The 24,353-nt window shown below is 38.5% G+C and overlaps 1 protein-coding gene across 1 annotated transcript in view; it reads left to right on the top strand.

Annotated features, from left to right (window-relative positions):
- The window catches only part of AGBL1 (AGBL carboxypeptidase 1), a 728,885-nt gene that overhangs the window by 375,042 nt on the left and 329,490 nt on the right, over positions 1-24,353 (top strand). Inside the window, exon 18 of the mRNA XM_061181782.1 lies at positions 13,958-14,087. Within this exon, the coding sequence (XP_061037765.1) occupies positions 13,958-14,087 (130 nt within the window). The remainder of the gene's footprint in view (positions 1-13,957; positions 14,088-24,353) is intronic.

The raw sequence follows: 24,353 nt of genomic DNA, 5'->3' as shown, positions 1-24,353 counted from the left end.
TGTATAAAAAAAAAAAAATTAAATAAAAATCAAAAAAAAAAAAAAGAGAAAATGAGGGCAAACAATAAAGAAGAAGATATCAGAAGATTGTGCTTTAGGTAAATGAATTTCCAGACTTCCTCTGTGCCACCTATTATTCAATTTGGTGAAAAACCTCTGTTCAAATTCCAGCTTGAAATATGTGACAATGGATAGTTATGTAAACCTTCTGAAGTGCAGTTTCTTCAGATATGAAATTGAGACTGTTTTGAGGATTAAGTGAAAAATATAGTTTTTTTCCCCTGTGATTTTTATTTTCTTCTCATGCTTTACTGAAAACCTAAAAGAAAAAGTAAGGAGAACAGTCCTATATTTATAGTCTAATTTGTCTCTAAGCTTTTATATAACAAGTAGTTACTGAGACCCATTGAATGTAGGGCACAATGGTAAGGATTGAAGCAGATTTAGTAAAGACACAAAGTATAGTTCATCCTCCAGTGATTTATAATCTAAGTACAAGCACATATAGCTTAGTTAAATGAAAGTTCAGGACAGTATTTGAGGGAGATGCAAACATGAATGCTGTAAGTAATTATTTTTAAAAATTCAAACATTTATTGTTTGTCACTGAGCATTTACTAAGTATTTTGCTAAGTGCCTTCAGTATGTTATGTCGCTTAATTCTAAGAGACAAACAACAATCTGTGAGTTGGATACTACTACTTCCTTTAGGTAGAGATTGAGAGGCAGGAATACTTCTTATCTGATATTACAGAGTCTTAAATTTAGCAAGGTTAAATAATTTAGCCAGATTTACCCAGCAAGTTGCAGAACCAGACCTGACTCTATTGACTATACACATAAACTTTTCACTATTTTGTTTTCCTAAGGGAGTTCAGAAGTTGGAGAAATTGTTGCTATACATTGGAGCAGTAAAAAAAGTCTCATGAAAGGGGCAGGGTTTGAAAAGTTTCCTGAAAGGTGGGTAGACTAAGAAAAAAAAAAAAAAGGATCCGATTTCAGACATGATTCCATTAGCAGTTGAGAGGATTTGATAGTTGGGAGAGCACAAACTATTTTGGAAACAACAAGGACATCTGTCTTGCTTATAGCACTGGCTTTGTGTTGGGCAGTAATAAAATTACTGAGAATAAGGATGGAAGCAAATTTTAAAAACAAATTTATCCTCCAATGATTTATAATCTAAGTATGTAGTTTAGTTAAGTAAAAGTTCAGGACAGTATTTGCTGATGATGCAAACAGGAATGCTCACCAAGAGTTGGATTGGTGAACCGACACCAGTTTGTAGAAGATCTTGAATGCCAAGGTAGTTTGTACATCCTCTTGTAGGTAACGGTAAGCCATTGGAAGAATTTGAATATCAGTTTGGAATTATGTCAAGTTGGGAGAGAAATGTTATGAGAAATAGAAGATAAGAAAGCCATTGTTCAGGCAATTGCTGCTATCCATGTATGAGGTGATAAATCTTGGACAATTTTTCTCCTTAGGAATCTGTGTTTCAAAGGGTAAAACCGTATAGCTCTCCTCTCTACCCTCCTCTCCCCTTGTGTATCTCTTTTTCTCTCTTTCCCTTTTCTTAGAAGTCTTTACTTAGAGTAGTGGATTTTTAAAGGAGAGTTTCGTTGGCTAAATATCACATGTCCTAATTTGTTTTAAACAAATGACAACTCTGATTCAACAAAATTAAGGAACTTGTCTAAGATCATATGAAAGCAAGTGTCAAAGCCAAGACTAAAACTCAGTTTTCTGACTTTCTCTTCAGCACTGTAAGTGGTATCATTCCTATCTTTCTACTTTCTCCTGCGAGGACTTCAAGAAGAAGAAACACCAGACTTCCTGGATGATATTCTTCATTCCTTTATCTAGGATGGTATTGGCAGTCAGTATTGCTTTCAGGGGATGAAGTGAATGTTTCCTAGCTACTGAAACTCCCAATCAGCAGAAATTATTTTTCTAAATCTCTGTTTCTTTCTCCAAGAGACTCATCTGGATTTTATTATACACCAGAATTAAACACACTGACATCCTCTGGAGAAAGCAGAGAATCACTTTTCTTGCTACCTCTACTAGTTAGCTGGAGAGGGAAGAGTTTTACTCTCTAGAGATACCTTTTGGCTTACAGAACATCAAGGAGTTGTAAATGTCCAGTATACCTTCTGGTCCATAAAGAAAAATTACCTTAATATGAAAGAAGCCTCAGAGGCATAGAAAAAGGGAACAAATAAAGAGCTATGATTTTGTTCCATTCAGGAAGAGAAACATGGGGGGTTATTTGGTGTTATGGTCCAATAAAGGACCCTAATTTCTGGGCTTCTTTGGGAGATCGCAGCTGTAAACTTATCAACTCTCGCATTAAGGATAAGAGAATGAAACTCACATTGCAATTTTAGAAAAAGAATTTTTAAAATTTTTCTCAATGTTAATGGTTTTGAACTTTACATAGAACTTTTTCATCAAGTGTTTCTCTCTAAGAAGGAAAGTACAGAGATTTTTAGACTGTAGCAGTATGGAGACCCCTACCAAGACAGAGATGATCAGGAAAAATCAATATCCCATAATTAAATCTGTTGAATTAACAGTTTTTAAAAAAAGTTGCAGTTTTAATTTAGACATTGGCTGCCCAGAGAAGAAATATTTTTCAGCAGTAGAATGGGGAGTTCCTTAGATCACGATGAATTATTTGCCTACCATGTCACTGTGCTGAGTTGGTTCTGAAAAATTAACAAACAAGACGGACATATGTCTGTCTTTAATTACCACGCGATGATAATCCCCAGAATGCAAATTCCTAGTAGGGCTTGTTCACTGCTGTATTCCTCAGGATAAGAATAGTATCTGACACATAGTAGATGTTGTAACAATAAATATATGGTGAATTAATGACTAATATATGTTTTTATACAATGCTTTTGTCTTCTGAATATAATTTTATACCTTACACCAACTGGTCAAGTATGCAGGGGAGTATTAATTTTACATATGAGAAAACTGGAGACTAAATTGTCAAAAGACTTCTAAGGCTAGGTCGAGTAATGGCACTGGACTCACAAGCCATCAATTATTAACATATTAAACGTTGTAATCCTTTCTTCAAAGTTTGACTCTAAAGTTCAATGTGCAAATCAGATGGAAGCTGAGACACACTGGTTCATGAAGGTATGGGAGGCAAAGGTCATCCATTTCTGTAGGTTTCTTCCCCATCTTTCATCCCTTGAGGACATTGGGTTGATATGTCTATATGGTGGTTAAGACTTTTAGACATCTTGTAAGTAACCTGCTTCTGTATTATGCAGTCTGCTCTGGATTCAGAAGCTAATCTACTCGTGCTAATTTAGACAAATTACTTAACATCTCTAAACTTCTATTTCCTCACCTGCAAAGTGGCAATTATAATAACAAATGCCTGTAGGGTTATTGTGAAGATTAGTGGAGATAATGCATAGAAGCAGTTAACAAAAGACTGACACTCAATGAATGTTAGTTATGATGGTGATGAGGAGAAAAAACAGCCTTTATAATCATCTGGCCTGATGTAAAAAGATAAGGTGGACCTTATTTGTTTTTCATGTAATGATGGGATCTTTCAATATTAAATGAAATATAAGTATTCATTTTATTTTACATCACAGACATGACAACTAAGATAAAAATAAACACTGGGAACAATGTGTTTTTGCTTTTGTGGTGTCAGAAAGCGTTTGAAGGTCTTAAAACTGTTTTGCTTTGCAATTGATTTTGCTTTAATAAACATTTATTTAAGCACACTTCATTTAGGACATTAGAAATACAAATTAAATTCCGTTTTGTTCACATTAATGTACATTCATTAAATAATTTCTGTAGGCCAGGTGCTCTTCCGGGTTCTGGAGACTCAGAGATGTGACAAGACCCAATCTTATCTTCAAAGGGCTGAACTTCTGGTGGAGTAAACTATTATAATCATGTAAAACAAATTCTGTGGCATCAGTATCCACAGGTTACTTTACAAAAATTGAAAATGTCCATATCTCTCTGGTCGTTCTGGTTATCGGAGTTTGTGGTCTAATATATTTCTCAGGACAGGATCATGGGAATAATATTCCCTGGGTTCTTGAATATTAATAACAATGTGTCTGTCCCTCTTTGTATTTGAAGATCAGTTTTGTTGGATACAAACATCTTTGTCTCATATTTTCTTTCCTTAAATGTCTTATTTAATTATTTGAATATCATTATTCAATTTTCTTCTGATGCATTGCTGTCAAAAAGGGATAACCTAATTTTCCCTTTTTAAGTCCCCTGCTTTTATTGCCTAGCTCCCCAATGAGTTTTCTTTTTCTTTAACATCCAGTAATATTACTAGGTTATGTCTTGATGTTGGTTCTGGATCAAGATTATGTATCTCAGACACATAATAAATTATTTCAATATGTAGTTTTAATTTTTTGATTATTTTATGTGAGTTTTCTCAATATAGGTTTTTTAGTATTTTTAGTATAGTATTTGTTCTGATCCTTAGCTTTGTTTTCTTTCTTACCTGCTCGTATTACGTTGGTCACTGTTTGCCTATCTTCAGTGTGTCATTATGTGTCATTTTCTCTTAAATCCTTTTCATCTCTTTGTTTCCTTAGGATTAAAACTTTTTCTTTTCACATTTTTCTCATAAGGCATGATTTGTATTGATTCACTCATATTCTTTCTAGTCTAGGTTTCATTTACAAAATTATATTTTCTTTTTCTAACCCTTTATTGAGTTACCCCATTTCTGAGTTTTTAAAATTGTTACATGTATTTTTTTTCATGAAGTATAGAATTTCTTCCCTTTTAAAATTTTAACTTTTAAAAATCTTTTAAGTGTTTATTTTGAAATAATGGGCATCTGTCTGAAAAGTTCTAATAATTGTACAAAAAAACCCTGTATAGTTTTTACCCATCTTCCCCAGATGCTAACATCTCACATATCCACAGTGTAATGATGAAAATAACATCAAGACACTAGTATTAACTACTCTACAGACATTATTCATATTTCGCCAATGGTGCCAATAAAGTCCCTTTCCCCAATCATAACAATGCATTTAGTATTCATGTCTTCTTAATCTCCTCAAATCTAGAAGACCTTCTCATCCTTTTTTGTTTTTCTTGATCTGGACATGTTTTATGAGTTCTGGTCTGTTATTTGGAGAATACACCTTAATTTGGGTTTGTCTGATGAGTAAATTCATATCCTGTATTTTTGGCAAAAGCATCACATAGGTGATGCTCTGCCCTTCTCAGTGCACCGTATCATTGGGTATATGATGTTGCTATGTATTTCTAATGGTGATGTTATCTTTGATCAGTTGATTACAGCAGTATCTGCGGTGTTTCTTCACCATAAATTTAGTATTTTTTTCCCTTTGAAATTAATAAGTATCTTTTGGGGAGATATTCCAAGTCTATGTAAATATTCTGTTACTCATAATACTTGCACCCACTAATTTTAGCATCCATTAATGACTCTTGCTTGCAACAATTACTATTATGATATTTACCAAATAATAACTTTATTTTCCTTCACTCCTTCTATATTTACTAACTGGAATTCTACTCAAATGAAGAGCTATTCCTTTATTTATTTATATCAGTACAAACTTATAAATATTTACTTTATTTATGGATACTAATATATTATTACTTTTATTATTATTGATTTTATTGTTCAAATCTTACCACATTTGGTCATTGGGATTCCCTTAAAATTGATTCCTCTGTCATTTCAACATGTTCCCATTATTTTTGAGTACTTTTAAAATTTCAGGCATCATAATACGTTCTAGACTTATATTCTTCTTTCCTCACCCAGGCATTTCTTCAAGAAGCCCTGATTTCTTTGATTAAATAATGGTACTTAGCAACTGTGATCTGAGCATTTTATATGTTCATTGCTACTAGGGGGTTATTGTTTCTAGGTTCTTCTAGTAGACAGAGCTAGGAAATAAATGCATGAACACACACACACACACACACACACACACAATACACATACTTTTGTATCTATTTCTTTATCTACCTATCTCTCTATATGAAACCATGAGTTCATGCTGATACTTCTGATTCCAGTACAACACCACAGAGTTAATTCTTTATTTATAACTCCTTTTTGTGACTATGAGAAGCCTGGTTGTTATTACTCATAATTAACTTACTTATTTACTCAGTTCTAGAATACATCCAAAGCAGTCTTAAAATTGGTAGCTCAGAATTGAATACTGCTGTGAAAAACACACTTGTGTACTATTGCTTTTGTCTTTAGCTTTAGAGTATATAGTAACAATATTTTTTTCTAAAGTTACTTGAGTGAGTTATTTCCTTCCTACTTCCATAAGTGTTATTTATTTGCCATAGAGTTTAAGTTTATTTGTAACTAATCCATTTGGAGTTCTATTCATGGTTTTCTCATTATATTTATTTATTCATATAAGTATATGAAACATTAACATGATTCTAAAAGTTAGAACAATACAGAAAGGTATGATCAGAGAGGTGTCACTTGCCCTTTATTCCTCCTACCCCATTCCCATTCATCCATACTTTATATCCTATTTCCATCTGCCTTCTGTAAGTAATCAATCTTATTAGTTTCTGATTTATCTTGTATTTTTTGCACAAACGAATAGATGTATGTGTATTGTCTTATGTCTCCTTCATTCTTAAATATGCATTTTATATTTTACATAACTTTTTATCATTTAACTTTATACCATGAAAATCACCATTCCATATTAGTTCATAGATACCTTTCTCTTCATTTTAATAGCTGCACAATACTCCATTTTTTAAATGCACCAAATTATTCAACCACTCTCTTATATGAGCATTTTCTTCTGTATTGTAATATTATATCCTGTTACCTTACTGAATTATTTATTGAGTTAATCATTGGTTTTCTAGGTCATAATAAAAATATATAAAAAATATGTTATTATATTCATATATATATGTAGAAGCAGAATTGATGCATACTTTTTAAACACATACATATGACACAGAAAGTATCCACCAATTCTTATTTTCTGATTGTCTTTCTCAGGAATGAGTGTTGAATTTTTTCAAAAGATTATTTTTTAATTTTTTAACATTATGGAGATAATCATTAGTTCTTGGTTTTGGGAAATGCTCTTTATAATTTCCCATTCTGACAACTTTTTGTGAAGATTATTAATGTATTTAAAATTTCATAAATTAAATAAATTATTCTTACTCATATCTGGTAAATAATATTATGTGGTCCAAAATGTCAGCCAGTTGCAATAGGTGACCTCAAGTGATTACTGACACCCTGGCTAGTCTCAGAATTGTTGACACGGACAAAGGTCTCAAGACATAGCTTTAGAAACTTTAACCCTAGAGTATTAACTCTTTCAATGGGAGTGATACCTATTTTTATTGAGTCAGTTGTATGTGGGATCAAGTGCTATGTAGAAATGTGAATTAACTGGTTACATATTCCTGATTTATACAAGTGATAGTGTAGGGCTCACCTATATTTGCCCACCCCTTAATCTGGTCTGACCTGATTTCAGCTTGTCCTCACCTTGTTATCTTTTAAATTGTTCCATTGGATGTTTGAATGATATTATGAAACCAGACTTGTCAAAATAACTTGGAGAAAACACATTGTCACCTTAACTCTATATTGGTTTTCAAATTAAAACATGCAAAAGACTAATACAATAGTGGGGAAAATGGGGTGGGAAGGTAGAGGGGATGTCTCTTCAAACACTTGGAGCTAGTGCTGCTCTAGGTCGGATGCTAGTGATTCTAAATAGCATAAGTTCTAGGTTCCTGGAAGTGTGGTTTCAATAAAGTACATGTTCCTATGTAAGTGTTAATTTTCTTTCTTTCCTTAAAGTATAGTATAAGGCACTGCTTCTTTTTGTTTATTGCCATTGGCTTTTTAAAATAAATTTATATTGGAGTATAGGTGATTTACAATGTTGAGTTACTTTCAGGTGTACAGCAAAGTGATTCAGTTATACATATACATATATCTATTCTTTTTCAGATTCTTCGAGTAGAGTTCCCTGTGCTATACAGTAGGTCCTTGTTGATTATCTATTTTATATATAGTAGTGTGTGTATGTTAATCCCAAACTCCTAATTTATCCCTCTCCCCAACCTTTCCCCTTTGGTAACCATAACTTTGTTTTCTAAGTCCGTGAACCTGTTTCTATTTCATAAATAAGTTCATTTGCATAATTTTTTAGATTCCACATATAAGTGATATCATATGATATTTGTCTTTCTCTGTCTGACTTACTTCACTTAATATGGTAATATCTAGGTCCATCCATGTTGCTGCAAATGGCATTATTTCATTCTTTTTTATGGCTGAGTTGTATTCCATTGTACATATGTACCACATCTTCTTTATCTATTCATCTGCTGATGGACATTTAGGTTGTTTCCATGTCTTGGCTATTGTAAATAGTGCTGCTATGAACATAGGGGTGCATGTATCTTTTCTAATTATGGTTTTCTCCAGATATATGCCCAGGAGTGGGATTGCTGGATCATTAGGTAGCTCTATTTTTAGTTTCTTATGGAAACTCTACTGTTTTCCATAGTGTCTGTACCAATTTACATTCCCATCAACAGCGTAGGAGGGGTCACTAAATGTGCATACAGATTCCCTCGAGCGCTTGTAAAAATGCAGATTCTGGGCTGGGACCCAGGTGTCTACGTATCTAACAAGCTCCTGAATGATGCTAATGCTGTGGGTTTGTGACCGTACTTTGAGGAACAAGTGCATGAAAATGACTAGTTTAGGTTTGAACTAACCTAGGTTCAAGTGTCAGCTCTGGGTAATTTATTTAACAAAGTTGACATTTGAATCCTGGTCAGTTCTCTAGGCCCATCTTTTAAAGACCTCAGCTTTCCTCTACCTGAGCTCTGGGGTGACCAGTCCTCTGGTGTCACATTGCTGGGTTCTTGGAGGTGTTGAGGGACCCCTGGGTTTGATCTCTTCTATTCCCCTTCTCCCTAGATTATTGCCTCTCTGAGCATTTTGCATGACAAAAATATTTTGAACATAATAATATGTCTCTGGTAACCCTGATCGTTTGAATTGTATAACAACTGTGGCCTTAAGATGAAACTGCCTTTTGTTTCTCCCTCGTTCCTCCCTTTCCTGATCCAAGTGATCTTTATTTGGAAAGCTTTGGGTGCAGTGTCTGACCCATAGTGGCCCATGCTGTTCTGTCCTGTTCTTCCATGCATCGCTTTACCTTGATAAATATTCTCCTCCTGCATCCATGCCGCCTCCTGTTACTAGGATGTGCAGTGCATGGTGACACATTTGCTAAGTCTCAAGCACGCTACCTCTCTTTAGACTTCAGAGCTTGCTGTGCCGCGGGCACTTGTATCAGCAAGCCTGGCATCACTCATTCAGTCTGATGGGCCCCATCTCTCCTTTTATCAGGCACGGATGGATGGGAGATTTTTGAATCATTTTATTGTCTGACTGCAGCTTTATAGATGCTCTTTCAGGAAGCAACTCACTTTTCCTCTTTCTTCCTCTGACTTGTGGTTCTTTCTTTGCTTCAGGGGTCCTGGTAGGTCAGGGTGTGCTTGTCAAGGCCTTTGGTTATATGGTTTATTCCCCATTCTCTGGTCAGGATAAGCCCTGTTCTTAGCAGACACATAAAATCCACAATTAGTGTTAAAAAACTGGTTTATAGTGACATCATTTCCCTTTAGACTGTCTGACCTTTAGGGCTATCCTTAGGTTACCATGAAGTTGGTGGCTTTTATTCAGTGACCTCTTAGGACTGGCCCTTCTGATTCATTTTTTATAATTTTGGCTGAAATTTTTTTTTTTAATTTTTGGTCATAAAATGACCATATTTTCAGGAAATGAAAAGCCTTTTTTTTTTTTTTAAGGGAAGGAATTTGTCCTACCAAAAACTGCAGGTTTAATGGTTAGAGAGACATCCTAGACACGGGCTGCAAATACCTAAAAAAAGCAGGCTCATAATATATACATAAAACACTCAGAGGTAAAAATAGGGAGCGAAGGTGCCTGAGGTTGGGGGAGGGTGTACCCCAACTAAAACATTCAAAGTCAATTAAAACAATCAAACCCAATTCTAGTCAGGGATCCTACCTTTGAAACCCCTCTGTTCACCAGGAATTGAGGGGTTTCTTGGGAAATACAGGAATTTCAAGGCTGTAACTGCAACATTCCAGGACAAGCTGGATGGTTGGTCAACCTAGACCTAGCATACTTTGTGCATCTAAGCTTTATCTTAAACTACACTGTAGTTAAACCAAAGCTTTTCTTTTAAGAATTGAGGACTATTTGGATCAAATGACTTCCCCCTGTGAAAACCAAAAGGAACTGCTTTTTTTCCCTGCTCTGTAAGTTTGCAATTTTCAGTGGGGAAAAAAATAGCAATGCTCACCATTTTATTCTCCTTATAAGCAAAGCAGGACTTCAAACTCTATTTGAGGGATGACCCCTTTTCAGAAATTAGAGGCACTGAATTTATTGCCAACCAGTCATAGCTGTCCATCTGCTAATTCTCTCCACATAGAGGGAGCAGCTGTCATTTCAGAAATTCTACAGTAGATAATAAGATGGGGTGCATTTCCTCTTCAAATGCTTAAAACAAATCCCCAGGAAGAGTGGCAGCAGTTCCCCTGACTGCATGAATCTCTGATATTATTAACACAAAATGCCAAATGGATTTGGAGATTGGAAGAAAATGTATTTGCTTTAAAAGGAAAAGCACTCAAGTTAGGTGTAGTACATATTGTAATAATCTACAATTGCCGAGATCTAGGAACTGCTGAAGCCATAGGCACACACAGAGATACTCTCAAAATCATAGCCACGCACAGAGCGCTGAATACAAATACACACATACGGGTTTCCCAAGTTCATACAACCTACGTATACCAAAGGAATGCATCGTTGTCTCCACCACTGTGAAACAAACAAAATTTATCCCCAACTAACAGCTTGCCTAAGTCTCACATTGGCCCAGTTTCTCTCCAATTCCATGTACCTAGTCAATCTTAGATGCCATCCTCCTCTTGGTGCTATTTAATGGCCCGCTTGGTATATTAAATTGTCCATTCAGCAATTTATGTTGTAATATCCTTGCATTTTTTCCTTAGATAACTTCTTTTCTCTTCAGTCTCATTGCTTCCACCATTAAAAGTGCTCAAGTCAACTTGAACTTAAAACTAACCACAGCCTCTGCTGGTTAACTAACCTAGCCAAGATTCTACTCCCCTCCAATCAACCTGTATATAGCTCTCTGATTATTATTCATAAGGAAAAATATTAGGATGAGATAAGGAACTAATGAACATAGTCCAAGTGGCGCTACGCATCCCTGAGTATTGTAGATGTGGATGAGGATGTAGATACAGCTATAGATGGAGATGTGTATGTGTATATAGGTGTGGACATGACATGGACATAAACAAGGGTGATGATAGAGTTATGTAGGTATTTCTCCATGGAGATATCTAAAATAGAGATCATTTAATTTAACCCTCAGAATAGTCCTGGGAGATAGGTTATGCTTATATTCTTTTGCATATGACAATATTGACTCTCAAAGAGACCCCCAACCCCATATCTGGTGACAGAGCTGGGAGTTGAGACTTGATCTCCTTAACCAACACTCAGGCTCATTCTGATTGCAACACAAAACTTTTTCTTTCCTATTTTTTGAAGAACTGTAATCTAGAACAGTATATCTACTGTTTAGTAACCTCTGAGTCTTTTCCATGTGGACATTGCTCTTGAACTTGGTCTTTGTGGAACATACAGAAAGAAGAGGTAGAGAGAGTTGCATGGAATTGCTGGCTATTAGACACATATAATGCTTGCATTTTCATTTCTACAAACAGAAATGCTTTTAAGGGGCCTTCACTGATTTCACTACTTTTGATGTTACAAAGAAAAAAGAAATCCCCAGTGTTGATGAGAATCCAGGTCAAGGCAAGGAGAATCACAGAGCAGTTAAAGAAAATCCTGAAGCTCTGGGATTTTGTGCCTGCAAGTACCTTGATTTGAGAAAAGAAATTCATTTAAACTCAGCAAATAAGCTCAGGAGAAAGTCTGGGACACTGGCTTCTTTCCATTGTTATTTGCTTCTTTCCAAAAATCTGCTTTGTATTTTACCTTCATCCTTGGTCATCAGGCAGAAACCCTATTTCTAGATGTCATTGCTATTAAAAAGGGGAAGTGGGGGGTGGAAAGCAAGAAAAGAACAAAAAAGTCAGAGAGGTAGATGCAAAAAACCTCCCATTTCTCAAGTCAAAATATGTTAATGGTGAAATCGGGATAAATGATTAATCTAAAGATTTTCAGGTTCCAGTGAGCTGTAAGAGGGGCTAGCAAGCAGCAGGAAACTAATATTTAAAGATAATTTCAGAAACATGAGATGAAAAAGTGGTGAAAGGAGGAGGCTGAACCTTTTTCCTTCCACCTCCAAGGTTTATTGAAAATAGCGTTTTTTCTTTAAACAGAAAATGTATGTGATTCTACATTTAAATCTAGTACATTTTTTTCACTCCAAATTATTTACTGAATACCAACTCTGACACAGTTACTCTATTAGGGTTTTGATGGTAACAAAGAAACTGTTTCTGCCTCCGGGAAACTTCCAGTCTAACAGCAAATGTAAGAGAAATAAAAAGAAATTAAAACAAAAAAATCTAAAAAGGTATTTATAAGAACTCTGATGAAGGTTGTCCCAGGATGCTATCGCAACAGATAGGAGCAGAATGTAATGGCCTGGGGATCAGGGAAAGTTTCCCTGCAGGGCTGATCCCTGAATGTTGAATAGGTGGGAAGGGATAGAGCTTTGGAGAGTCCTGGCAATGAGACCAGTAGGCACAATTGCTCAGAGAACTGTGTGCGGTTTGATCAAGCTGAAGTATAGGAAGACAAGAGTGGCAGGAGGTGGCCATAGGGATTAGGGGAAGGGGTTGGGAGGACTAGGCGATGGAGGTACTGCACTGCTTCCTCCTAATCTGTGGTACCTTGATCGTTAGCCCTATTGAATAAATAATGTCTCAGCAGGACTTCTGGTTGCCTCCCTGGAGAATGGGCTGTGCTTGGTAATTTCTGGTCATCCTTGGCTTTTAGGATGACCTTACCTGCCACTCAGCAACTCAGCTTCCTTCCCTCTGAATTGCAGTCACTGTTCTCACTCACCAGCTGTGTCACCTTTGTAAAGCGACTTGATTCTTTCAAACATGAGCATCCCCTTTTCCCAGATGAGGAGATGTATGATTTTCAGCTCATTTCTAGAGCTAATATTCCATGATGATGTCTCTGAAAATGATGGTCTGGCTCTCTGAGTAAATGTCAAGCTTTCTGTGTCATCTGTATGGACAGGGCAGGCAGAAGCAATGTGATAGGAGGAAGAGCCTTATGCTTTTTTTCAGAGGGAAACAGACCTGGATGAACAACCTAGCTCTAAGTTATGTGACCTTGGGCCATTTATTTAACCATTTCTAAGTGTCAGTCTCTTCATTGGGGTGCAATAATATCCAGAGTTATTGGGCCAGCTAGAAATATCATATGTAATATGTCCAGCATGATAGATTGAGCTCAACTTAATTATTTGTAGAACTGAAGGTCCCAGAGCCTAGAGAAATTTATTGAATTTGTTCTCTGTGGATGTGTTGTATGGCAGGGAACATTTCCCAAACTTTGCCTTCAAACTCTGGTAACCCCAAATTAAGTTAAATATGGTTTCTAAGTTATTTTAGGGGCTGTGAATAATCACGACACGTTGGGAGATTAGAGGCCAGATATGCATCTTTCTGGACAACTTCAATTGATGTCAATTGAGAAGAAGACAGAAGGAAGTTAGATTCATTAGTTTAATTGTTTCTCTTGTCGAGGTTTATTTTCTCAAGTTATTTTCTTCTAAATGTGTATTTATTTGCTTGTTGTTTGTTCCTGCAGTCACAGATGCTCACTGAGAGGAGAGGATTTGAACAGACAGTGGCTCTCTCCTAGTGCTCGTCTCCAGCCCACAGTTTACCACGCCAAAGGACTCCTCCACTACCTGGGCAGCATCGGCCGGCGTCCCATGGTGAGTTACTTCCTTCACTTCCTTCTGCTTCTACACTCTTGCTTGGTTCCTTCCACCTTCCAGGAGGCAGAATACATTCTGTCCAGGCAGGAAGACCAGACACAAGCCAAAGACCTGTGTGTGACAAGCTGTAAAGTGTGTGTGTGTCTGTGTGTGTGTGTGTGTGGGGGGGGTATTCACTTCCTAAGGCTGCCATAGCGAACTGGGTGGCTTAAAACAACAGAAACATATTCTCTCACATTTCTGGAGGCTAGAAGTCTGGAGATTAAAGTGTCAGCAGGCCCTGATCTCTCTGAAGGCTATGGGAAATAACCCTTCATTGCCTCTTCCTAGCTTCTGGTGATTGCCAGCAATCCTTAGCATCCCTTGGCTTGGGGGGGCGGGGCACAATTCCAATCTCTCCCTCTGTCTTCACATGGCCATCTTTGCCCTCTGTGTGTCTGTGTAGAAATTTCCCTTTTCTTATCAGGATAGCAGACACTGGACTAGGGCCCACCCTAATTCAGTACGGTCTCCTCTTAACTTGATTACATCTGCAAAGAATCTTTTTCCAAATAAGGTCACATTTGCAAGGACTGGGAATTAGAGCTTCAACATATCTTTTTGGGCAACAATTTAACCAACAACAGGAGCAAACCAGTAGTTCAATACTCATTGGTGAAAACTGGGCAAAAAATTGCATTTCATCCCATTTCCTGGGTCTTTATTTATTTATTTTTTTCAATTATTGGTCAAGAAAGGAAATGGTATTTTTTACAAATGGTATTTTTTACAAATATTATTTGGAAAAAATCCTCTAGATGTTCAGATTGACATTCAACTAGTACTTATTAAATTCCAACGATGATTCTGGCACTGTGCTAGGCACTTTCATGTGTAGGCTTTTCTCCCAAGCCTATAGTAACTTAGCAATTGATGAAAAACAGACTATACGGATCCAGAGGCTTAGGCTCAAGATAAGATAGGAGGCAATACTAGCTAAGTAACTGTATGAAACTGATCATTTATTGACTACAAACTGTGAACATATCTGTCTGCAAAAGTGCAGAGGAGCATGTGTCCAAATTTAGAGTGCTTTCCTAACCTAAGGAACTTAAACTAATGTGAAAAAGCTCATGGATGAACCAACTCAAACAATTACCTCTACCATTAGCCAATTTTTGACCATGTACTATGTCATCAAAACAGTGGCACATTCAATGAATATCTAGTGAAACAATGGGTGAGTATCTAATATAGAAGCTTATTTAACTCTCAAAAAGATTAAGAGGTCAAGTGATTTCTTTGGCATCATCAGGAAGCGTACGGCAGAGTTGAGATTCAGTTCTGATCTGGTTTTCCACCCTGAACCCCATCTTTCTTCAACACATACTCTTTGAGAGGATGTGTTGGCGTGTTCCCAAGACTACCTTCAGGTTCAGTGATTCCCTGGAAAGACTCACAGAACCCAGAATAGTTTTTCTGCTCAGAATTACAGTTTATTACAGTGAAAGGATACACATTATAATCAGCAAAGGTAAAAAGCACTGAGGGCAGAGTCAAGGAGAGACAGGTGTAAGTCCAGGTGTCTGCTCCCAGGGGAGTTGTATGGACAGTGCTTAATTCTCCAGCAGTGATGTGTAATAACAGGTAGAGTTTTGCTAACCAGGGAAGCTCCCCTGAGCCTCGGTGTCCAGGATTTTTTATCAGGGGTTATTTTGTAGCCATGGTGTCCCACGTGGCTGATCTTAGTTACTCAGTCTCCAGACCCTTCAGAGGTCAAACCGACACTTTGCGGCACAAGAACCCCACCATATATCACATTGTCAGCATCAACCTTCTCACATTGCCCGAGGTCCAGGTATAGAAAGACACTCTTATCTAGCAGAATATTCCAAAGATGTCAAGATGTTCTCCCAGGAGTCAGTCAAGGGCCAGACTTTTCTTTGGAGAGTACAGGGTTTAAACACTTCAGACTTGCTGAGCCAACACTTTATTGCAAAGAGGACAAAGCACATCCTTTTCCCTTAAGAATGCTTTTTCTACACTGGTCAAAATGTGCAATATTTTCATGCTAGCTCCCACCCCCCACCCTTCCAAGGAGATGCTGTAATCTATGCTGTCTACCCTGTAGAAGCAAGTTCATGGCCTACATAACAGAGCACCAATATCACAGTCAAGATCTTGAAAAGTATGTCTCTCTGAATAGAAGGCCTTAGCCTCTGGGAGGAGAGAGAGAGACTTACAGAAAAAAAGGTTCCAACCTGATACACAGTTAAGCATACACACATTCAACCCGTAACAAACAGGATTCCTCTCTGTTCTGACAATCTCTAATTGAAGAGCAGAACATTTATTTTAAAGTGTGACAGGTGAAAGCCTTGTTTAAAAATATAAATAAACATTAATTAACTGTAAACATGACAGCCACAGACTTGTTTCCTGCTGGGACCATCTGAGAGGTGGGTGAGAAACAGCTGAGCCCTAGATGCAATTCACAGTGTCACAAAGCTCTCCTATAGGCTCAACATCACCTTTCAGCTACCTATGCGACTGTATTTAACTGACCTCCTGCTGACAGCAGAAGCACTGTCACTCATTCAGTACTCAGGACTGTCCTGTGCCGGGAAGATTTCCACTGAGTCAAGATTACCTCTTGGGCTAGTTGTAGGTAAACTGTGACTCCACTCAAACTCTGACTCTTATGAAAATATTTCTTAAAGCATCAGGAAGCCAGTTTCTAGTGGCTAGGAGATTCCACCTGTTCTAGATGATACTGACACATTTGCCTATTGGCACGTAGAATAATATAAACTCCCGGAACCAATGAGAATGCAAGACAGTGAGAGAAAGCAATGCTATGATACTTCTGGGGGTTGCTAAAGACCAGATAATTCATTCAGTTTATAAGCAATATGGCATTATTCACAAATTGTTTCATCCATCCACCCATTCATCCATCCATCCTTCCATCCATCCATCCATCCATCCATCCATCCATCCATCTATCCATCCATCTGTCCATCTATCCACCCATCCATCTGGGCAGTCATCCATTTGTCTGCTCATTTACACCATGTGTGTAATCACTGTGCAAGATGCCAGAAGGTACCTTTTCTTTGAGGAGTCCATAGTTTCCTTGGTAGAAAGTAGAGTCAGGTCTGCAAAGGAACCAATGTAGTAAAAGATGGTAAAAACTGAAACCAAGCCTCATGGGAGTTGTAAGAACACAAACGAGAGGTTGAGCCACTTTCCCTCAAGGTTATGGAAAAGCTAGAGACTGGAGATGCCATTTGAGCTAGACTTGAAAGATGAGTAAAATTTTTTCTTGTACTAGTAGTAAAGTAGTAAAGTAGAGAGGTAGTCTTTTTTATTGTAGTAAAGTAGAGAAATATTATTTCTTCAGAGGTCTACAGGCCTGATTATGGACTCTTAGATCTTCTGCCTTGTGAAATTGAAGAGTTGGTGAATTTAGGGTCACCTCACAAAGCAAAAGAAATGAAGCTTTTTATTAACTGATGGCATAGTTCTCACATCACACTGATCTTATGGTCTCTTTCCCATCTTCTTGAACTTCCACTTTCTGTCTCTCTTGTTTGTTAGAAGATCAGGAATTCTGCTCCAGATGTTGGAGCCAAAAGCCCAGAAACCTACAAAATATTGGCGTATTCATACATTGGAATACTATTCAATAAAAAATTCAAGACAATAACAATAAACTACAGATATACTCAGCAACATGGACCAATTTCAGGAACATGTTTAGTGAAATAAGCTAGACACTAAGAAGCACATATTCTATGTTTCTATTTATGCAAAGTTTAAGTAAACCAGAACAGTGGTTGCCTCTAGAAGGGGATTAAATAAAAGGGGCCAGGAGGGAACTTTCTAGGTTAGTGGAAATGTTCTATATTTTGAATGAAGAGTCAGTTACACCAAAACTCACTGACTCAAAACTCATTCAAGTTCTTTTCATGTACACATTTACATTTATATTTACTTAGAATTAAAGAGAAATCAAAGCAAAGTCACAGAGCTTTGAAATGCAGCTGGGAGGTAAAGGGGGCTGTCCCAAATTAAATTGACCAGCATGGAGGCATGCAAGTCAAGCCAAGGAAGATTATCTTTGCCAGAACACAGAGAAAGGCTGAGAAGATTTATTAGAAATCAGTAAGCTCTGGCCAGAGAAAATGTACGTAAGCGGAGAAGCCCAGAGGAGCAGACAGGCTTGACAATCAATGAGTAGGAAGCGTTGAAGCATTCCTCTTTGTGGAGTGCCCCATAAGGGCCAGGAGGCACATGGCTCAGGGGCAGTAGGGCATGGCTTGGGGGAGTGGGCCAAAGCTCTCAGGCTCTAGCAAGCTCCCAGGAAGCCAGATCAGCATTCTCTTCTGAGCTGCTGATTGTAGCCGCCTGGCCCCTGTGCCGCTGCAAAGGGCCTGGGCTTCAGAATTAGGAGAGGTATGGATTCCCATCCCCTCATCTCTTGCTCTGTGAGTACGTGTTGGTAAAGGGATTGCAGCGCTCTCTGAGCAGCTCATTGATTTCCGTTTACCACTCATAAAAACTAGGGCGCCTTCTGCCAGGGGGCAGGGAGGGCATATTTTGGTTTTATCTTTCTCTGGGGCCCAATGGAACAGAACTTTTAGCTGCTTAAATGATTTTCCTGGTCTTTTCTGTCCCTCTGGCATATGTTTTTAGTTAATCAGCTTCTTTTTTAAAAAAAAGCACAAAAGGAGAGGGGGAAAAAGGAATGGCATGTCCCTTCCTGAAATCTTGTCTCCAAGGACCTCAAGATACTCTATACACATAATTTATTTTATCTCCACTTTACTCCTCTGAAGTGTTAGAAGAACAAGTGTTATTGTTACTTATTTTCGTTGACTCAGGCTAAGGTACTGAATTTAGAATTCTCCTCTTTTTGTATTTGAGGATATAGTAGGGAAAAAAAAAAATCCCCAAACCAAAAAAAAAACCATGGAGGTCCTGGGTAAAAATAATAATAATAATAATAATAATAATAATTTGATTCCATATTTTTTTTATTTAAAATTGTTCCCATGCTATCAGAATAAAGATTGAACAATGCTTCTTTAACAAACCAGAAACCATGTTTTGTGGGTGTTTTTTTTAAATGATAAAAAGAATGCATACAATTTGTAATTTTTATTTTTTTAATTAATTTTTATTGGAGTCTAGTTGATTTACAATGTTGTGTTAGTTTCTGCTGTACAGCAAAGTGAATCACTTATACATATATACACTCTTGTTTTTAATTTTATTTTTTAATTTTTTAAAACAAATTTATTTATTTATTTATTTATTTTTGTCTGCATTGGGTCTTTGTTGCTGCACGCAGACTTTCTCTAGTTGCAGCAAGCGGGGGCTACTCTTAATTGTGGTGCATGGGCTTCTCATTGCGTTGGCTTCTCTTGTTGCAGAGCACGGACTCTAGGCGCGCAGGCTTCAGTACTTGTGGCATGTGGGCTCAGTAGTTGCGGCACACGGGCTCTAGAGCACAGGCTCAGTAGTTGTGGCGCACGAACTTAGTTGCTCCACGGCATGTGGGATCTCCCCGGACCAGGGCTCGAACATGTGTCCCCTGCATTGGCAGGCAGATTCTTAACCACTGCACCGCCAGGGAAGTCCTCCACTGTTTTTTAGATTCTCTTCCCATATAGGTCATTACAGAGTATTGAGTAGAGTTCCCTGTGCTATATAGTAGGTTCTTATTAGTTATATATTTTATATATAGAAGTGTGTTATGTCAATCCTGTAGGTGTATATACAGATGTAAATACTCTACATTTAAGTGAATTGCTAAGGTTTCTTGGATAAACTTATGTTGGAAAGCAAAGGGAATATTCCCTTCTCTCTGACTAGTATCTCCAATGAAACGTCTATGTATCACAGGGACCTGAAACCTGGGGTTCTCCATATGCTACAGGGAAGGCCAGTTAGATTTTTCAAAGAAGTCTGAGAAAATTCCCTCTTTTTCATTTTTTGCAAAATGGACTGAGGTTAGGAGGTGAGGTAGAGGGGAAAATAGGAGGGTGTTTGCCTGGATCAGTGTTTCCCTTCGGCCTAGTTGAAGGTGCCTCTGCTCAGCACTGGTGGAAATGGGAGGAAGGCAAGAGACAGGGCCAGATGGACTAGTTATGCCATAAAGGTCTTCTCTGTGAGGGTGGGCTGCAAGTCAGAACAGGCTTCAGATGAAGACATGGGGAGACCTGTGCTTCATCTGCTAAATACCTATGTCCAAGGAAGACTCTAGTGAGAGAGCAAGGCAGGGATGATCATGGCCAATGGCACTGGGCATAGAGCTCAAAGTTCTAGTCCCAGAAAGTAGGGTTTGCCAAGACCAAAGTACAGTCCAGCCTAGGGTCCAAGACAACTAACAGTCCTCCAAGACAGGATTGTAGATCAGGAAACGGAGGCAAGCTTCCTTTTACTGACTGGCTAGGCATGGTGGTGGGTCAGTGTTCATACCCCATTCCCTAGGTTTATCCAGACAATTTGGAAATCTGCCATGGGTCAAAAAGACTAGTCTAGATCCCACCTTCTGGTGAAGACAGGCTTCCCGATAAGCTATCTACCCTAATTGACATTGTCACACAAAGTGTGCAGGTTAATGCTTCTACCTTGAGAGCTTTAGTACCTGCAACTGAGTGAGATAGATGGCAGAGGCCTCACCCAGGCTGATAGGTTGCAGGCACTGTGTCCAAAGGTGGCGGCCAGACTGCTGCTTCTCTCCCTTCAATGTCTAAAACTGGAGAAAAAGAGCAGTTTTAACTGCTGGGGAGCCTGCCAAGGCCTCACTGCACAAGTACCCTCTCGGGGTGTTAAGCTCCCTGCTCACGGAGGGACAGCTGGCCAGAGGCAGCGAGTAGAAATCAGCTTAGGCAAGACCTCAGGGTAAGCCTGGTCATTCACTCTTAATTTTGCTAACTGACAGACTCGTTATACTGCACTTTATCATTGATAAATCCAATGTTTTATAATATTTTGTTCTGGAAAAATCTTTGGAGCCAGACCAATCCGAAGTCTGAGATAAAACACATGGCTTTTCAATGGGAGGCCATGTGCAAATCACTTAACTTCCTTTAACCTTAGTAAAAGTTGAGCCTCATATGTAAATGTGAATGATAGCTTCCTTTCAGGAATTTTATACTGATTAAACATGTATGTAAAACCTTAGCAGTGTGACTGGCACATATCAAGCATTTAAACAAACAGCAGGGATTAAAATTATTATTACTTCCCAGGAGGGTGCTACATACCAAACAAAGCCTCAGACTAGACTGCATGATTTTGCATTAACGTACATGTGCTCTTTCAATGTAATTGAAATATTTTGGAAGGAAGGCCATTATATTATAATACATAACACTGGAATGGCAGAAAGCCTCCTCCAGCATTTTATAACATGTAACAAAGGGTCCCACTGTGAGAAATCTCATAACCGGTTTGTTACTAATGCCTTCTGCTGAGTGAAATGTGAAAAATTTCACCCCAAATTAGACATTGGAGGGGGACAAAACTGATTTGTAAGTAAAGGCTGCTTTTCTAAGGCCGTGTTGGAACTTTGGCCCACAGCGACGCAATTTAAGTGAAAGTCTCTCACTTTAGGAGAGGGAAAGCGGCCTCAAATCTTCTTTCGGGTAGTTATAGGGATAAGTGCTGCACACGCCCTCTGTGGTTAGCCTCAGCCGTGACTGATGTTGCTGATAACTCAGATGAAACACTTGCTAAGAAGAGAGCCTGACTGTCAATAAAAGGACTGGGAAATGTGGTCTTGCAAACAGGGTTCTTGGATAATTGAACATGCCACCAATAGCATTTCCCTCATAGAAAGGTTTACTCTACTCAATAGCTTGGGCTGAATGTTGTCTGCAAGATGTTGTGCACAGGCTGGCATCTCCAGGGCTTTAGTGAGACTTGGTTGGTTTAATTGGAAGCATTGCTCTTTTGGGTTTCCATCACATTCCCCAGAATTAGCCTCCTTTGAGCTCTAGCCTCGCCTTCATTTTCTTGTGGCGATGGAATAAATAATGCAGAGGTCTTGCTGCCGGGAAGCAGGAACAAGACCCAGATGTCAGGAATGGAAAACACAGAAGCTTAAAGCTGGCAAAGCAGAGCAGTAAACAATCAGGAATAGGTGAGCCGCGGGAGCGGGCGAATGGCTAGGGGAGGTGTGTTTGAGATGGGGGTGGGTAACCTCTTGAACAAGGTGCCCAATTAGCTTACAGAGGAACCAGGATGGGACCAAAGAATGGAGGGGAAAGATGGTGAAGGCATGTGAGTAGCATAGTAATGTGGCCCTGAACGGTCTCTTTGCTGAACAAGAAATGATGGAACTCATGTTTGCGTGAATTAAATTAACCTTGCAATTTAACTCAGACAGTAATTCACTGGGAAAGGCACTAGGGAGATGCGTGAGAGCCTGATTTCAAAATTGTAATCCAATCCACACTATATACCTTGCTGATGAAGAAAGTGAGACACAGGGGAATCAGTTTAGCTCTGGGTGAACAAGTTCAAAACTAACCACTCCAGCTCAAACAAAACAAAACTTAACTGAACGAAACCTTCAGATCTGCGTCTCTTCCCATGTTCCTTGCCTTGGGGAAAAGCGCATCATATTGTCTATTCACTTAATCTGGAAATCTAGGTATTATTCCTAACCTCTTCCTCACTGAGCCCCTAAATACATTTAGTCTCCAATTCCTATAGATTTTACTTCCTTACTCTCTCACCGAAAGTCCTTTCTCTCCATACTTACATTTGCTGACTTAAACTAGGCCCTTGTCGTCTCTCTTGCCTGGTCTCAGTCCTTGCAATCCATTCTTAACACTCCTGTTCTGGTGATGTGATCATGCTGGTCCTCTTTGCTCCAATACTTTGATGGTTCCTTCACCACCTTCGGGAAAATATCCAAACATCCTGGAATGGTATGCACGTGCATTAATTATGTGACTACTGTCCACTTCTGCCTACACCTAAGGTCCACTCTCCTTCACTCTGTAGTCTTATTCTGAATTATTGCAATTCTTCACACCCATAGTCCTTTCTTCCTCATTTTCCATTTGCTTGGACAGCCCTCACTCAGCAGGACTCACCTTAGGCATCACCCCCTTGAGAACCCCAGGACCACCACATCATACACCTTCAGGGGTGCCATTCCTTAGGGCGCAGTGTGAATGATGCCCCATGAGTTGTGCAGCGTGTCCTTATCTGGGTTCCCAGAGAACCCTGTGTGTCTCTCTCCTCTCACTGCAATATGATCACCTATTCACTTGTGGGATCGTCCCAACAGAACAGCTCCTGGAAGAGGCAACATAGACCTGAAAAGTGTTTTAAAACATGGAGTCTGGATGAGAGCAAACTCAGGTTCAATTACTTACTCACATACTTAATAGCAGTGCAAACTTAAGCAAGCCTAGGCAAGTTACTTATTTATTTTTTTTGCTCTTAAGTTTTCTCAGCTGCAAAACGGGGGATAATTATAGCACCTACTTCATCATGAGATAATCTATATTAAGTGTTTAGCACAGTATCTGAAGCATTAAGTCTTCAATAAATTAACTACTGTTGTTCTAGTCATTGTTATTGAGGGCAGTACTGCCTTATATTAAAATTTTAATTTCTCCTGCCACACCACAGGCACCCAGCGAATATTTGTTGACTCAGTTGATGAATAAGCAAGATAGGGCCATTGATTAACCCATGGGTGTTAGAGTGCCATGACTGGGCACACTTCCTATTACAGAATTTTACCGAAAGGAAGTAGACAAGTGTAAAGTCATCCATAGGAAAGAAAAAGCTTCCTCAACTGAAATACCTTGATAATTTGTCTTGTAATTGCCCCCTGCAATTTAGAGGAACACATGTTTCTTATAACAGGCATTTATGTTTATGGATGTCATTTGAGCAACAAGTAGAACAATACCTCCTTTATTTTGAATTTTCAGAGGCCACTAGAACTCCTAGGGCTCATTCCCACAGGTGGGGATGTCTATAATTTGTTGTTTACCTCAACTTTCAGAATCTGTTAAGAGTCGGAAAACAATCAAATCTTTTTTTCCAGTTGCATTTGGCAGCTAAGGAGCACCTGTCACCACGTAGGCCTATAGCTTCTGGCTTTATTTAGGAATCTGTTGCTAAGACACAGTCTTAATTTGTTTGCACACTTTTCATAAGAATGTGGGTGTTTATTCACAGAGAGAAACTGAGGCATGAGAGATAAAGGTTGGTGGAAAATTCATGATGGTAGAGGATTAAACCTCA

This window comes from Eubalaena glacialis, chromosome 2 (genome assembly GCF_028564815.1).
Source record: "Eubalaena glacialis isolate mEubGla1 chromosome 2, mEubGla1.1.hap2.+ XY, whole genome shotgun sequence".
Classification (NCBI taxonomy): Eukaryota; Metazoa; Chordata; class Mammalia; order Artiodactyla; family Balaenidae; genus Eubalaena; species Eubalaena glacialis.
This window is presented reverse-complemented; position numbering and strand designations above follow the sequence as displayed.